This window comes from Apteryx mantelli, chromosome 22 (assembly GCF_036417845.1).
Source record: "Apteryx mantelli isolate bAptMan1 chromosome 22, bAptMan1.hap1, whole genome shotgun sequence".
In the NCBI taxonomy this organism is placed as follows: domain Eukaryota; kingdom Metazoa; phylum Chordata; class Aves; order Apterygiformes; family Apterygidae; genus Apteryx; species Apteryx mantelli.
This window is the reverse complement of record NC_089999.1, coordinates 6,097,114-6,113,496: the sequence shown is the minus strand read 5'-3', so window position 1 is coordinate 6,113,496 and position 16,383 is coordinate 6,097,114. Positions and strand designations below refer to the sequence as shown.

General features: G+C 45.3%; 3 protein-coding genes across 3 annotated transcripts in view; 1 reads left to right on the top strand and 2 right to left on the bottom strand.

Annotated features, from left to right (window-relative positions):
* Positions 1–3,807, bottom strand: part of ZZEF1 (zinc finger ZZ-type and EF-hand domain containing 1) — a 62,144-nt gene extending 58,337 nt beyond the window's left edge. The window contains exon 1 of the mRNA XM_067309888.1: positions 3,347–3,807. Within this exon, the coding sequence (XP_067165989.1) occupies positions 3,347–3,700 (354 nt within the window). The 5' untranslated portion in view covers positions 3,701–3,807. The remainder of the gene's footprint in view (positions 1–3,346) is intronic.
* Positions 3,808–4,171: 364 nt separating this feature from the next.
* On the top strand, positions 4,172–9,282 carry CYB5D2 (cytochrome b5 domain containing 2). Its single transcript, XM_067309788.1, has 4 exons — positions 4,172–4,415; positions 4,626–4,766; positions 5,754–5,940; positions 7,528–9,282. The coding sequence occupies exons 1-4, from the start codon at positions 4,172–4,174 to the stop codon at positions 7,739–7,741; spliced, it is 786 nt and encodes a 261-aa protein (XP_067165889.1). The 3' UTR covers positions 7,742–9,282.
* An 891-nt stretch (positions 9,283–10,173) lies between these two features.
* Positions 10,174–16,383, bottom strand: part of ANKFY1 (ankyrin repeat and FYVE domain containing 1) — a 34,965-nt gene continuing 28,755 nt past the window's right edge. The window contains exons 23-25 of the mRNA XM_067309787.1: positions 16,123–16,269; positions 15,516–15,606; positions 10,174–14,747 (exon numbers count right to left, since the gene is read on the bottom strand). Of these exons, the coding sequence (XP_067165888.1) occupies positions 14,615–14,747; positions 15,516–15,606; positions 16,123–16,269 (371 nt within the window). The 3' untranslated portion in view covers positions 10,174–14,614. The remainder of the gene's footprint in view (positions 14,748–15,515; positions 15,607–16,122; positions 16,270–16,383) is intronic.

Genomic DNA, 16,383 nt, shown 5'->3' with positions numbered 1-16,383 from the left:
ATATATATTGCCTTCCATACACTGTCCTAAACCAAATAGCAGTTTAAAATAGTTTGACAAAATATTTGTGAAAACCATGTAATGAGTCAGGAGTCTATAGGACTTCATTTCTTATTGAAGAAAACCACTAGCAGCTTCATTAATTTTGACCTTAATATAAATACTTACAAAAGTATTGTTGTAATACTTTTGTTGTTAAACATGTTGTATACATGTTGTGTTAAACATGTATAAAGAGTAATTTACACAACTACCCATTCCACATCTTTGTGGTACAAACAAAACTTTTTTAAAACAAAAGTACAAGACATTTTTACTCAGCTATGCTTATAAAACAGAATCAAGCTCTTAAATGTAAAGTTTTTAAAACAGCCATTTCAGAGAACTCATGAGCCAGGAACACACTATTAAAAACCACTAGTTATGTTTTCACCAACTCCCAACTCTGAACTTGGAATTTCAAGTTCAAATACATAACCAAGCAAATTTGGCTTCTGAGAACAGATCATCTCCTAAGTGTCCAACAGACTCAAGAAATTACAGCTATTTGGAAGGAAGCTTATGTTTGAATCTCTTATTTTGCTATCTGAATATCAAACCTGAGGTACCATTAAAAGCACTATCCTAGAGAGAAATAATCTGCAACGATTAGATCAAAATAACCTGCCAATTAACCATGACATAATCACACTACCTGAATGACAGCAAAGTCCTCAGAAGATAAAAGAGTTTAAATACCATATTTTACAGCTTACTAAAGTGCCAAAGGCAATTCTGCAAAACAGAGCTGAATTTCAGCTTGGCAGTTTCATAAACTCTTGGTAAACATATGGCTGAGCCTATGCTAAAAATGATCACCTTTAAAAAAATTATTATTATTTATAGAGATGACTGATGCTGGGCATCAAATAGATACCAAAGCAAAAACTAAGAACTTTGTTTGAGTACAACAATATAGAGGTAATTAATTTTAACAAAGATAGTTCAGGTTGCTGAAAAAGTTCAAAGTACAGTTTAGCATCAACCCAACCAACCCAGTATCAATGTTGCTGCTATAGGACTTTTCCTCACACGTGAAGTCAAACTGAATACTCACTAAAATAAGGAGTGAACAAGTGAGCAAGTTTTGTGACTTTAGTATTGAAAAGAAACTATGCACAAGAACACAAGAAAAAGTTGGATCTGCTGATAGCTATTTAAATTAATTTCTTAAACTTTTGTGTAAGAAGAGATTACCAGACATATATATTTTTTTGCATCTTAATGCAGTATTTTGTTATTTTTTTTAAAACTTTTCCTATGATCTCAGTACTAGGTTGACTTTCACCTACCTTAGAACTCTCATAAGATTTTATGGTTCAGTATAATGTAAACTCTATATTCATTTGACACAGAAGTTGCACAACTTCCACTGCTTAGATAAGCTCCCAGTGCAACGGCGGTACAAGCAAACGAAAATACTTCAGTAAGCAACCCGGTACTGAGCTGTGTTCATGTTTGGGACGTGGTGCAAATGCAGTGACAGCTTTATACACTCCAGCTGCATTCTGCTCCTTAATAAAAGCAGTAAGTCCAGATACTTCCTACCAAGCTCAACACTGAACATGAAAACACATTAGAGAAATGTCTTTCCTGGGAAATGATGGCTAAGTTTATCTGTCCAGGAAATACGGCAAATGGAAAAATCACCACCTCATCTCACAGACAGCTCAGGAACTGGACAGCATGAGAATACATTTAAAATATTATTTATGAAAGTTCTATATTCCACCCTTTGCTCTTAGTAGAACTGAAGTGTTCATGTTTAAAGTGAAAGCTGAATACATTACAGGATAGCTGCTGAAGCGCTAATGGATAAAAAAGGACTCAGAGTTTATCTAGCAAAGAGATATTGTATTTAAAACAGAGGTTCGTTTGCACATAAAGCATTCAATGTAGTTGCTCACAGCCCCACACTGAGAGCAGAAAAACTTAATAGGCAGAGCAAATCTAAACTATAGTCTATGCCAGGCAGGATTCTGTAAACATCAAAAAGTGAAACCTACTGACCTGCCATCAACAAATTGACTTCATCAGTGTAAAATACATCCTGGAAAGCTGAACTACTACACCTCATGGGCTAGTGCCAGTCACAGAAACAGTGACATCCAGGTTTTCCACACAACTCCAACATCTCAACTTTGCAGGAAAGATGAGATGTGACTGTCTACCCATACCACTACAAATCCCTTGACAAGTCTTTCAAAGAGCAGGAAAAAACTATATTCTACATCTTTTTTGCATGAATAACTGCAAGAACCTTTCCTCTAACAGAGAAGGATCTGCAAAACAGACAGTCCTCAAAATATTCCCATAGCTGGCAAAGCTCGGTTGTTTGTATTAACAGAAAGAATGCCAATGTACTCATTTCACACTTTTACTTCCATGACGGATGAGAAAGTGCTCTTCATCGGTTCTTGTAAAGGAACTGGAAATTCAGAGACAACATTTCAGTGAACTACACAGAGACTGGTGCAAATGTTCCTATTTTTACAACAAAATTAATCTCTTTCCATTTTCCAGTACTCACATTACTATGTCATTACTCATTTCAAGCAGAGTATATGTGATTTAATAGTCAGTTTATAAAGTTACTCTACTACTCCGGAGCAATAAGACGACAGAAGGAAGTCACTGGTGAGGCTCAGGAGCTGAACGCAGTAGATTCAGAGAGAATCACTATCCTGAGTGTGAAATTCCCAACAGGGCATTCTAGCTCCATTTTAAATGCGAGCTAGATATTAAATGTTCTAGATATTAAGTTCCCTCTATCCTTTTCGGGAGCTGAAGGGAAACTGTCCTCCCTTCTGTCCTTAAAACCTTACCTTAAGACCTTTTGTGTGTTGAGGGGAACCCCGTTAGACTACTTTCCTCCAAGTCTTCCAAGCCTCCTACTTCACAACAAGCAATGCGATACCAATGGCACGCTTGGCGAATTCACTGCCGTCTTTGGAAAGCAACCACACAAGCAAGTCTAGCAAGCTCAGATGTGCCTGTGCTATCACGAAGGGCCTCAGAGAAGTAATTGGCAGAGAATTTCCTACCTTGGCTACCACGAGCTGCGTTAGGGGCAGCGGTAACGTTAGGGCAACTGCTGTTTTATTCAGAAGCAGCTGCTGAGCGTTATCGCTGCAAAGGGCTACGAGTAGGAGAGGTATCGGTGATGTGACAGCTCGCGATCGTTGCGGCAGCGCCAGCGGCAGCAGCGCTTCTTGCACCGCGCCGCCGCGTCCCTTCCTGCCGCCGTCCCCGTCCCCCCCCGCGGGGCTCCGCCGGGACGGGCGCCGTTACCGCCGCGCCGCCTCACCTCCTCGCTCTCGCCGCGGGAGGCGGCCGCCAGGCGGGAGACGCTCTCCAGCACCTCGCAGAACTGCTCCAGGCTCACGGCCTCGTCGCCGCGGCTGAGGCGCTCCTCCAGCCAGCGCACCAGCGTGCTGTGGTGCCGCGACACCAGCGACTCGGGCAGCGCCGCCTCCCGCAGCCGCGCCGTGGCCTCCCGCAGCCGGGCCTGGTCCAGCAGCACCTCGGCCGGCGGCAGCGGCGGCGCCGGGCTGGCGGCGGCGCCGGGCGGGTAGGGAGCGCCGGGCTGCGCCGCCGCCTCCATGCCTTCCTCGGCTCCCTCCTCCTCCTCCTCGCTGCTGTGGCTCGCCGCCGTCCCCATGGGCCCCCCGGAGGAGCCGGTGCCGCGGCCCGACGCTCCGCGTAGCCGCTTCTGCTTCCTGCTGCCGCTGCCGCCGCCGCGGCCCCGCCCGGCCCGGCCCGGCTTAGTCAGCAACTTCCCGGCCCCGCAGCACCTGTCAAGTCCGGCGGCGGCGGGCGGCGGGCGCGCCACACTGCCGCCAAGCGAGAGCCGGCGCCGCAAAGCCCCCGCCCCGGAAAGGCGCGATGTGCCCGGGTCCCGCTCCGCACGACACTTGCCGTAAAGCGGCAACGCGGGCACTATGGAAAGCTGTCGTGGCTGAGCCACACTGCCGTCAGCCGCCGCGCAGTCGTAAGCGCCTCGCCGCGCTGGCCGCACTGCTGCGCGGCGAGGAAAGTGTCGTGAGGAGTCGGGTGGCGGCGCGGGGGGGGAACCCCCTTCGGGCAGGCACGTGACCGCGCCCCTCGGCGCCGCGGGCGCGCGCGCGGCCCCATGTGGCGGGGGGCGGCGGCGGCGGCGGCGCTGTGCCTGGGCGCCGCCTGCCTGCTGGGCCGCGGGTTCGATCCCCGCGCCTGGCTGCCGGGCGGCGGCCGCCTGCTGCGCGCCGCGGAGCTGGCGCGGTACCGCGGGGCGGAGGGCGAGCCGGGGCTCTACCTCGCCCTGCTGGGGCGCGTGTTCGACGTGCAGCGCGGCCGCAGGCACTACGGCCCCGGCGGGGCCTACAGCGGCCTCTCAGGTACCGCGGCCCCGACTGGGGGGGAGGGTCGTTGGGGGCTGACAGGGCCCCGACCTGGGGGGGGGGTCACTGGGGGCTGACGGGGCCCTGACTGGGGGGGTCACGGGGGGCTGACAAGGCCCTGACTTGGGGGGGGGGTCACTGGGGGCTGACAGGGCCCTGGCTGGTGGGGGGGGGTCACTGGAGGCTCCCTGGGTGCCTGCCCTGCAGGGAAGGATGCCACCAGAGCATTCGTGACCGGGGACTTCTCCCCGACGGGCCTGGTGGATGACGTCTCCGAGCTGTCGCCGCTGGAGATGCTCGCCGTCCAGAGCTGGCTCTCCTTCTACAGCAGCAACTACGTTTTTGTGGGTAAGTGCTCGCTCTGGTGTTGTGTGGGCACGGTCACGGGCCGGGGCAGCCTGGCTTGGCGTGTCCTTTGCCATGCTGTTAGTGCTGCTGGGAGCGGTGGTTCTGCCCAGGAGCGTCCTGCGGTGGGATCAGTCTACCTTCTGCCCTGACACCATGTCAAGGAAGCGTCTTAAAAGCGTGGCTGTTTTAACTGGGTGGCCACATGCGATGGGAACCCACGAGTAGAGAGGGTGGGCTGCTGGGTGGGAGACGGTACCTGCAGCGTGCCGTTGAAAGGGTGGGGGAATGCAGTGCCCCGTAGCGTTGGATCTCCCCTAGGGCATGTCCACCTTGGTGATGGTTCTTTATGCTGCTGCAGTGGTCCAGGTGACCTTTGGAGACCAGCATGCTTCTTAAATGTGAGTGATTACCTGAAGATGCTGGCTCTGCTCATGGCAAACAGCTTTTAAATTAGACCTGTGGGTGTAGTTTGAGATCTGCTTTCCTCTAAGTCAAAGCCTGCTTAACAGTTTCCCTGCCCTGAGCTGTCAGCTACAGCTCACGGCCCTGCTTTTATTTGCCTCTGCTAAGCAAAAGCCATGGAGCCAGTGTTGCAAGTACTGAAATTAGCAGAACTCAAAAGACTGTGTAGGAGCAGCAGTGTAGGGAGAATATTTTTGGCAGTGAGATGCACGCGTTGGAAAGACTTCTGGGTTCTGCAGCTGAAGCTGCCATTGACTTTGTGATCTTTATTGAGTCGTTAGCATGTGCTTGTGCCGGAGCTTGTCCTGCATGGTTTCATTAAAAGGGGTAAATGACTGTGTGATCCAAGAGTGGAAGGGACATAAGCTCAGTTCTGTTTTCAAACTGGGGCACGGCAAAGATCCTCTGGAAGATTTCTGCTTCTTTGCCTTTAAATAACAAATTAAAAAAAAAAACCCGCAGAACTAGTCATTTTCCTTGCCTGGAAACGCTGCAGTCTTAATTGATCTTCTTCTTCTCTCCAAGGAAAGCTGGTGGGCAGGTTCTATGATGAAAGTGGAGCACCGACAGAAGCCTTAAGGCAGGCTGAGGCTGCTATTGAGGAAGGCCTAAAGTTCAAGGCAGAAAGCGACCAGAGGAAGCAGCAGTTTCCACCCTGTAACTCCGAATGGAGCTCTGCCGGGGGCAGCCGATTCTGGTGCTCCAAACAGAGGTAAACTCTGCCTTCCTGCTGGTATACTCAGACCCTTTGGAGGAGAGCAGTTCTGCCTTTCGAATTGGATTGCGCTGAGCTTTGTGGTGGCCTCTTCTCCTAGCAGGAGTGGCACAGGACGGGGTTCTGGCTCCTCAGCCCCTGTACGTCATCGTCTGTAACTGAGATCTGTTTACTCCCCCACAGAAGGGCACAGGTTGGCGCGAAGGCGCTGAGGGCTGGCGTGGCTGAAATACAGCAGGCACGTTCCCTTCTCCTGTCTGAGATCTTGAGGCTGTGCTTTCAGACGGAGGCAGAGCCAAACTGCAAGGAGCAACGGTCATGTTTTCGGCTGTGGCAGGTCAGCTGCTGCTGCTGGGTGAATCAGCGCCTGGATTTTCTCTGCTGGTTCAGCTACTGCTGACAGCCTCATCCCAGGCCCCAGGCTGGAGTTGCAGAAGGGTGTAGGCAGGGCTAATGAACACATTCTCCAGTGTGAGACAGCAAAGGGGAGCTCTGCTTGGTGACCCGACAAGTGAGTAAAAGGGAGATAAAGTTTCATCATGGTCAGTGAAACTTTTAGGAATGGTATTTCTGAGGCAACAACTCTTCTGTCACACTGGAATTGAAATCTGGGTTCAGAAATTGCTGCAGATGCACATGATCCTCCTGTCCTCAAGAAAACAGGACAGAAACCCCCTAGGACTGTCTGCTGCATCTGAGCAGGGTTTCTCACCTACCCTGAATCCAAGGATCAGCTGGTCTTCTTTCAGGAGACTTCACAGCCTCACAGTCTGTTTCTGTTTCATTTTCATTTAAAACCACATAAAAATGAGGTTAAGCTTTGAATAGTCATTTTCTGCTTGGTCTGTTTAGTTGTGTGCATCTCTTGGTTTAGGGACGATTTTATTTTAAACTGAAATCATTTTGTGGATCATGTTGCAAGATGCTTGGGCTTCCTTTGAGTATATCACTAGTACCATGGACCGCAGGGGATCTGCTTCTATGCTTGAGTGAGCTAGGGTGCAGTCTTGGGACTGGGTGTTGTGTGGTGGCCTCTTGTGTAAAAGGTCACAGGCTTAGGAAAAGACACAATAGTTACAGGAACAGATGGGATTTGGCCCCTTAAGAGACATTATGGAATAGCTGCAGAAGTAATTGAGACTTTTTTTCCTTTTGCCCCAGTTCTCAAAATCACTGCATTGGGTTATGGCACGTAAGGCAGCACACGTTATCTATGAGCAATTAGCTCTCCAGAAACAGGCATCTTGCCATTAGGCAAGCTGTGCTCCGCAGGGCTGTGGTTCTTCTTGCAGCAATAGAAACAGTGGATACGGAAGTTAGTTGCTCCCAGAAGGGTGAGAGCGTGTAGCAGCACTGACGAGACCAGGTCCAGGCCCCAGGTTGCTGAAGCACCGCCAACAAAAGGGTATCAGAAAGCTGTGGGACGTTGCCTGTTAGGAGTGAATTCTACCTCAGTATGCGTGTTAGTTCTGACTTTGAGACTGTTTTGCTTTGCAGCTACATGAGTCTGTATTCACTGGGAGCATTTTCCCCGTTTTGAATCAGCCATCTGAATTGTGTTTGCTTTTATTTTTTCATTCTTAGTGGAGGCGTAAACAGAGACTGGATTGGAGTCCCCCGGAAACTGTATGTACCTGGTTCGAGGGGGAGCCGCTGCGTGTGTGTGAGAACTACTGGTCCCCCATCTGGGCAGCTGGACTCACCTGAGCACCGCGACAGAGGCGACCTGGATAACCCTCACTTGGAGGAATACGAAGGCTGCCATCCCCTGGCCGAGTGGTGTGTCCTGCAAGCATGACTCCGTGCGGGATACGTGTGCCTAGTCCTACAGCAAACTGTTGCACTTTGAGTGGGCAGTTGCAGCTCCAGCTGCATTCCCGTCCGTCTGTCAGTGCAAAGGGAGATAGAGCAATTTCAAGTTCTTTGTAACTGTATTTAATACACGATAATGGAGCTGAGAGAAAGAGGGAACATTTTTAGCTAAGTGATGCAGTTAGTAGCTAAAAAATCAGCAATGGGAAACTTACTTTCTTAGTGCTTTATCCCTATGGTATTTTTACATCTGGCAACGAATTGTAGTATATGTAGCCTGGACTAGATTTAAAAATTGATGTCTTGTGCAGTCAGGAAATAGATACCTGTGTGCATAGTGGTGGGTATAATATGTTGTATTTTAAGGAAGTGAGTTGGTGAGCACAAGAACGACTGCAGCATCATCGACTTCGGCTTATGCACAGTCCTCCACTGTCAGACTCCACTTACCACATTGTAGCGCTAACGCTCCTTCCTAATCACCTGCTTTGCTCCAAAGAGTTTAAAGGTGGCAGGGGAGAAGCCTGAATTTCTCCTGCAATGAAGGTTCAGAGTATCTAGGATCTCGTGTGGGTCAGTTATACAAAAGCTTATCAAGTTCTCGGAGTACAGAAGGCAAAGGTCATAGCTGCATTTCCTCATTTGGTATTTGTATTAATGTTGAGCAAAGAAGATATCAGAAGGTACTTATGCAGATTGTTGTTTTAAACTAACCCCACCCTCCTGGTCCTCTGATTTACTACTTTCAAATGACTCAGAGGTCAGGAATTGATGGTTTTAATTAGACCGTAATGAAAGCTATGTAACAACAGGACCATCCTGCTGCAATCTCCCTCTTTTTCCTATTTCCATTCTGGTTTATGACACCGCCCTCTGCCCCCAATCTGATACATGTCCATCAGACTATAGCCCGAGGTTGACATCCTCACTACCCAAGGCCCAGCTCACCTAAAGGCCGTATTTTATCAGAGCTGGCAAAATCCATTAACTTCAATGACTCCCAGAAGAGCAAGGCAAGTTACTACCCTTCCTGTGCGGGACTGAAAAGGACAAGGGAAGACCAGAGTAGGGCCCAGGTACTATAAACCCAGGCTGCAAGAGGGCTTTTACTGTTTTCCTGGAGTCTGCTGCTAAAATAGATTACATGTAGTCCAGCAATGGCACAGTTCTGTGCTGAGCTGTGTTCGGTTCCTCTTCTTAAAGCAACCTCCACCTATTTATAAACAACTGGGAGATGTTTATAAAGCCATTATGAGTTCTGAGCTATTTCTGCCTCTCAGCCCCTCAAAAAGTACCCACCAATCTAAGCAATTAGTTAATAAGCTAGTGAGCTTACAAAAGGCCTGGCACCATCCCTTCGGAGTGAGAACAAGCACTTCATTGCAGTGGCAGTAGGTACAAACCACAGCACTTTCAACACCACCGGGGTAGAAAGATGAGGCTACAACTGCCTTGGCCTGGGGCCATGCAGCAGCTTAAACATGTGTATGTGCTTACTGGAATAAATGGTCAGGGTTTTTAAACCTGGTTTTGCTGCTTAATTTTCTGTCATCATCTCTAAGTTGTACTACAGAGGAAAAGTCCTCTAAGGCACTTACAGACCAATGCACCAGGTCTTGCCTGCCGTGACTGGAAGTTGTACACGTAGATGGGTGGCAGCATAGAGCCATCACACAGTGCTTGAGTCCTCAGTCCCGCTTCTAGAACTAAACAGCCTTAGGCTTGTGCCATCCTTGGAGATATTAAGCTTTTAGCTTGGAAGATAAACTTTTTTTAAAACTGCAGTAGGGCAGGGACTGCAAAGCAGTGCTTGTCTTGGCTCCTTAGGAGGCATTATAAAGGGCCTCTGTTTTTGGGCACATATGGCATCTTAGCAAAAAAAGGGCCTGTTTAGGGGTCAGCAGCACAACTGACCCCAAACTGTTCCTAGTAATTCGGTGAGACTGGCACAGGGAGCATTCCCAGCAGCAAATGCTTTAGCAAACTGACTGAAATGATTGGCAAGTTCAGTGTTTTTAAAAATAGCTCAAAAGTTACAGCACAATCCAGATTATTGAACACAAAGAGTAATTTGTAACTGCAAAGCACTTGGATTTCTAGTGAAGGGTGGTATCAGCCACATAGCTTCTAAGCAAGTTTCATCTTGCTGTATGCTTAAGACTGCTCTTGCCAATGCAAAGAGTGTTAAAATGCTGATGAGATGGTTTTGACATCTTAAGAGCCACATGAAACCAAGTATAGGGCTACAGGAAGGTAAGACTGATTTTGGAGAGTCAGTTGTTGCTTTGAGTTAAAAAATAAAAAATTCACAACTTATTCCTCAGTTTAATGTCGGGGGGGGAGGGGGAGACTTTAAAAAAGTTTCATTTAACACAAGGAAGAAATCATCTATTAAAGCAAACAAGGAGACTCCCTTACTCTGTTCCAAGAAGATTTTTTTAATTCAGGTAGTAAAAACAAGACAAATGAAGTTCTCCCCAGAGTGGGGAAAGAGGGGAAGAAGAAACATTTTTTTTACAAGGGTCAATTAAAAAAAGACAGTGCTCCAGCGATATTCACAGTTCAATCTCTATTAGCCCTACTTTAAGTTTCAATAATAACCCTATCAAAATGCTTTTGGCTGGTTTTGCCATTGTACTGAAGCTTCCCTTTCTTTGAAGTAAAGCTACAGTAATTACACGCTCTGCCTAGAGGGCAGATTACCTGCTCGTATGTGACACTGCAAGATAGTATGTTATTTTAAGTGAACTCAGCTCAGCTTGTCCATTTATATAATTAAATCATGTTTTGGCTCAGATGCAGATCATGGACCAGCTCTGTCTGGTAGAAAGTTAGGGTTGTTTTATACAAGTGATTATAGATAGTCATCTTAAATGCCTTGCGCTGGACTTGTATGACGTAAACTAGGGTCACACTAGAGCTTGTTTGTTCTACAGCAACACTGAGTATCTAGAATAATAACAGAGTAAGCTGCAATAACCCCAGTTTTCCTTGGGGCTTTTAAGCCTTCATAAAACTAGCTTGGGGAAGGGGCAGCTGTCTTATGCAACTGAAGATTCTTTAGTAGTAGTGTTTTCACATCATGATGCATTATCTAGTTATGTATTTTATTACAAGTATAATCATTACACAACAAAGTAATGCATATTGGAAAAATACATTTTTTTACAATGACTCCAGACAAACATTGCAGATAAAATGCCATTGTTCTAAGACTTCCTTTGCTATTTCACAGAATGTATTAGAAGGTTCAGAGTTATTTCTCACTCATAATAAGCTTTGATTCTGTAAAGATGAGTTTGCTGCAATATCCAACCCTGCTGTTAAAGAAACTGAGACTTGCCTCTTACTACGTTTGATCTACAACAAAGATCCAGCCTTGGCCTCCCCTCTTGTTACATGTTAATTTACATGCACTACCCGAGAAGTTGTACAAGTCAGATCTCCAGAACAGGAAGTCATTAAGGCATCTGTCAACTTTTAGCAAGCAACTTGTAATGCTCTGTTAGTACCTTTAACACCAACATTCTCACTCTACTTAGTGGTGTGAAGCAGTGATTACACCTTCCTCAAATAGATACGTGAAATAAGATTTAAGCCAGACCACATTTTGTGCTTGTGTAAGAGTGCTGGATGACTAAATCAAAAGGAATCCAGTCTCAGAACAAGAAGCTACAGTATGAGCTACCACAGACTTTCCATGCAGCCCTGTTGAAGTGCCCGAAGCCTAGTTTGACAGCATCACTTTCCAGGGACAGGAAGACGGTTTGTTTTCCTTATACCCTCTTGAGCAACGCTTGGCATACTTGTCTCAAGGTGACAGACACTGCTCAAGGACAGCAGGGGCAAGACAGGTGGACATTTTGGTCACAACTGTAATGCTACACAAGAGGAAGTGCATCTGTTTATGGAGTTAGAAATGTGTTGACCATCACTACATTACCAAGTGCCTCCATTCAAGTTTGGACCCTGCAATGGGGCATTGCCAGCAAAACTCCCAAAGAATCCCAGACACCTAAGATCTCAGACCAATATCAGCAGAGTGCATAAGGGATCGAGCCCCACCAATTGCATTTGATGCAATCAACCTCTTCAGGTGAAATAATGACTAGAAGAGAACTAAATTAGGGTTTTGGTTCAAGTTGCAAGTTTTTCCCCTCTAACTCTGGCAGAAAGCTGTTTAGAGTTGGCTGTAAGGAATCTATCTCAAAGGCACTTTAAGTTGATCAAATTTACTAGAATTAGTTACTTTGAATTTAATGAACACTTCAGGCTGTACATTAGTCTCTATCAATAGCCTTAACTTTCCTTGCAGACTTCAGTGAGAAAAATAAAGCTTGTATAGTACTGGCTGTATATGGCAAGGTAGGAGCATCAAGTATAATTCCCCAGATGAGTTTCAGGCAGTCATAATGCATAATCCACCTTCCAAAAGGAAACTAACCAGCCTTAAGCTTGCATTTAGTTAAGCTGAAGTTTCAGATTGCATTTTTTCATCATTACTTTAAAAGGCTGCTTATTCTGTTCAAACCAAGCTCCCTGTTCCCTTGCCCCTTCCATCAGGGAAGTCGCTGAAAAAAGCTGAAGTTTAAATGCTTTAGCAATTACATGTTGTACAGTTTTCCAATTAAGTTGAAGTCCATAGGCTGTGGCCTTGGAAGAAAACTCCTCTAGCATCTTTCAGTCTTCCAGGTACACCCTTAACAGTACTGCAGTTCCAAACCAGGAAGTTAATGTGTTATCATGGGATACCCTATAGTCAAGGCTTAACACTCTCTCCCTTTCCATCATTCTGTTAAAGTTATCTTTCATTACTCAAGACCTACAGTCAATAACTTGGAAACACCGGAAAGTGATAGACTAGAAGTACTATGTTGTCCATGATCTATTTTGCTTACCAAAAACCAAGCTGTAGTTTGCAGTTAGATGCTTTAGACACCATATTTTTGGTTTCTCATCCATCTAGAACAAGCCTAAAAGGCAGTATACAAAACAAGTTATGCTAGAGACGCACCATTTGCGTTAGGAACTGGTGTTGCACACACCAGTTGTGTTACCTGGGCATTTTGTTGGAACACGGCAGCAGCAGACATTAAACAATGAGGCAAATTTGTATTTAGCATCACCCATTATTCTTCTCTAGTGTTACAAAGTTCAGGATTCCAGTTATAATATACACATATTGGAAGATCAAAGTGCAGTGAGACTTGATGTGAAGTTCGTTGTGCAAATGTCAGCAATTATACCATCTCCCAAAGTTTTCCTGCACAAGTTTTGGAGTAAAGCCTCAAGCAAGTCTCCTATAAAGGACAGTAGCAGTCTGACTCACCATCTCATCTTACACTTGAGAAAGATCAAGAAGTCACTATTCCAAAACAGGGCAGCGTGTCATTATCATGAACTCCTTATTCTACACTTCACATAACAGTCAGTAAATAAATGCACACAAGTTGTTCATAAAGTAGAGATGAAGAGCACTGAGTTGAGTCTAAACTAGATTCACCTCTTGGGATGAGTAAAGCCTTAACAAGGCATTTCATTTTAAGTACATATTTCTTTTAATCTGACTGAAGCCTTTGCCCAAACCATAATCTTGTTCAACAGCAAAGTGATTTCCCGTTTACCTGGACAATGTGGTGTTGCAGTTTCAGATTCAGCATCTTCAGAGACCACAGCCAGCCTAGATTTAAATACTGCAGCTTAATCCAGAAGTGTGGCATCATACTGCAAGTCCAGAATCCTTTCTTGAAGGCCAGATGCTTAATGTTAGCAGTAAGCCTCCAAACAAATGCTCCTGATCACCGGCAATCCTGCTGAAACTGGACCTGAATTGATCATCTAGATGGGCAGCACATGCTACACTGGTAGGGTGACTGGCTCTCCTGCAGCAATTAACCAAGGTCCTTAAATTCAAAGAAAGTGCTAGTCTCCCTCATATGATTCATAATGCACTTCAGCATTTATTGCTGTATATAGCAAGTTAGACTACTTAACTGGTTTTAGTGTTTCTCCATTTAACATTAAGCTTAGGTCTTCTCTTAGAGCACTTATGCTTCTTAGGGTTTTTTCTAATACACAAGTTTCATGAACTGAAAGGACTAGCAATGCAAATATGAAAGTGCAACAAAGTAGACTTCGATAGGTCTGGCAGATACGAGCAAGAATATTTTCTACTTAAACAACCTTGCACTTTCTTGAACTTGCAAAAGCTAATGAGACACTGAGGAGGTATCAGGATGTGGATCTGCAATTCTGACTGCTTTGCATCAGATGTTGTAAAGCTTTCTGTTGTAAGGCCACAATTCTTGAACTATGCTTAGAACTAGACCCCATTTTAAAAAAAGTTTCTTGAAATGAACAGTGGTTGTAACAGCTCAGTCTTGCTTCACAAGAAGTCTTCTCTAGAGAAGGGGAACATTTATCTTTAAGACAAAGCAAAGAAAAAATACCTGGTTACCCTGAAACTTAATGCCATCTCTACTAAGCAGCCTGAAAGCAACAGGACTTAATAGAGTTGCTCAGTGCAAAGCACCATGTCAAGGACAGACCTGTTTTATGATGATTCAAAGACCAGCCTAACAATTTTAGCTTCTGTACCCCACTGCAACAAGAGGGTCTAAATTCCTGTTTGTCACTTGGCTTCAATGATCCATTCAAATTCCTAGTGAAGTCTATCACAGCCCAATACATTTACAGTCATACAAAATCATTTATACTGGAATATATCATAACAGGGTCCTTAATTAGTTCAGTCTATTGCAGAAGACATGTATAGGCCTCCTCTTCCCTGTCCACAGGGCTTGTAAGCAGAGCTGCTGTCAGGAGCACTGACTAGGAATCCCTTTACTTCCACAGCATACTAGGAGACTCCTCCCAGAGTCAGGACATCAAAGCAGATGTTGCAAACTCGAACTGGCTTGTTCAGATCAAATTTTATGATAGGAATCTCCTTTGTTGAGCACTTATGGCAGAGCAGACGTCCACAGTGTCGGCTGTTGATAAAAGAGGGGTGGGAAAGAGTGAAGTATGAGTTCACTGATATAGTGAACACCAGGGTTTTGTCTGATACCATCACTGATAAGTGACAGCCTCACTGAAAAACCTACAGTGTTATGCAACTGAAATGCTGCATTTTTTCCTATCTCCTGATAACTGTCACACAAGAATTAGATTCCAAACCAAAAATACATGCTACTTCTACAATAGTCAGTCACCTACTACCACTTCAACTGATGCTTGTGCATAATTTTCCCAAAATGCTAACCAGAATCTTACCTGGGTTATGATGAAAAAGTCTGGCTTATCATCTAACCCAGCATGTTTCACAGAAGTTCAGATTAGTTAAGAAAAGGCAGCCCACATCTACACAAGATCAACCAATACCAGTATCTTCGGCTACTTTCATATTGCAAACAGCAACCCTAATCTAAACTAGCAGAAAGTGTCCAAGTGTCACCTGTTTTTGAGTAAATCAGCCCCTGCTAACAGTAGACTTCTGAATCCTCTGTTCCACTACTGGAACTTCAACATGATTTCTTGTTTCCAATAAGCCTGGAATATTTTTTAGATGCACAGACTGCTTTTTCTAATAGCTTATTACTGCTCTAACAAGTAGGCAAGGTGGAACATTTCAGCTAGATTACCAGTTATGCACCTATGTTAACATGGAGGTGTCTGAAAGCGGCAGAAGGAACAAGCCTTGCTGCGTTTGGAAAGGAATCCGTTTCCTTGTAAGCACAGCAAGATGCGTCATACATTACCAGTGATGCTTTCTTGTTGTGACTCCAAATTTGGCAGTGCATTCATAGCAGTTGGAGCCATCACACCAGGGAGGTTCTTTTGTCAGCATATCTGTTAGAGGCAAAGTGTAAAGGCAAAATAGACTCTGACACCTAAAGGAGTATGTTAACATTAAGGAAACTTTTTTCTGTGGCTTTAGGTGTTGCTCAGTATAATTGATTTAACCACAGCTGCAGTAGCTGCAGTTTTGTTTGTATGAAATCCACAGGATTGACTTTCATCAATCCCACATTATCTGCAGGGAATATACAGTAGCAGGTTAAAGCAAAGTCTAATTTTAAGCCACATTAGACTACACCAACCAGGATCCCCCCCATTCATCCTTTCAGAAAAAGGAAGTACACATTCAAGTTTGAGAGGGCTCTCATATATGCACTGGGCAATTTTTCAGCTGATCTTTAGAAGATGAGTATTTGCACCCCTCATTCAAAGCAATAAGATATTTACAAGATGTTCAGCACCTCTGGAATTAGTGTTTTACATCAGATGTCCAAAGTTCTTTCTTACACTGAGGTATCTCAGAAGCCTAAGCTAAAACACTTTCCAACTGTAGCAAGCAATACTTACCCAACAATCTAAAGAGAAGCTGTTTCGTAGCAACCTGGTAGTTGAAGATATTGACTCCTTGATTATTGTTAACCCCAAGACGAGCCCCAGCTCTCACTATTGCACGGCACAAGTTAGCATTCCCCTTCATATATGCCAACAGGAGCACTGAAAAATAAAAGCCAGACAATTCCCTGCTAACACAGAGTGGGTCTTGTGTCTTCACTCAATCCAGAGTAGGATTTTTAGTCCCTGAAGTATCAAGGTAATGTTTATATCTTA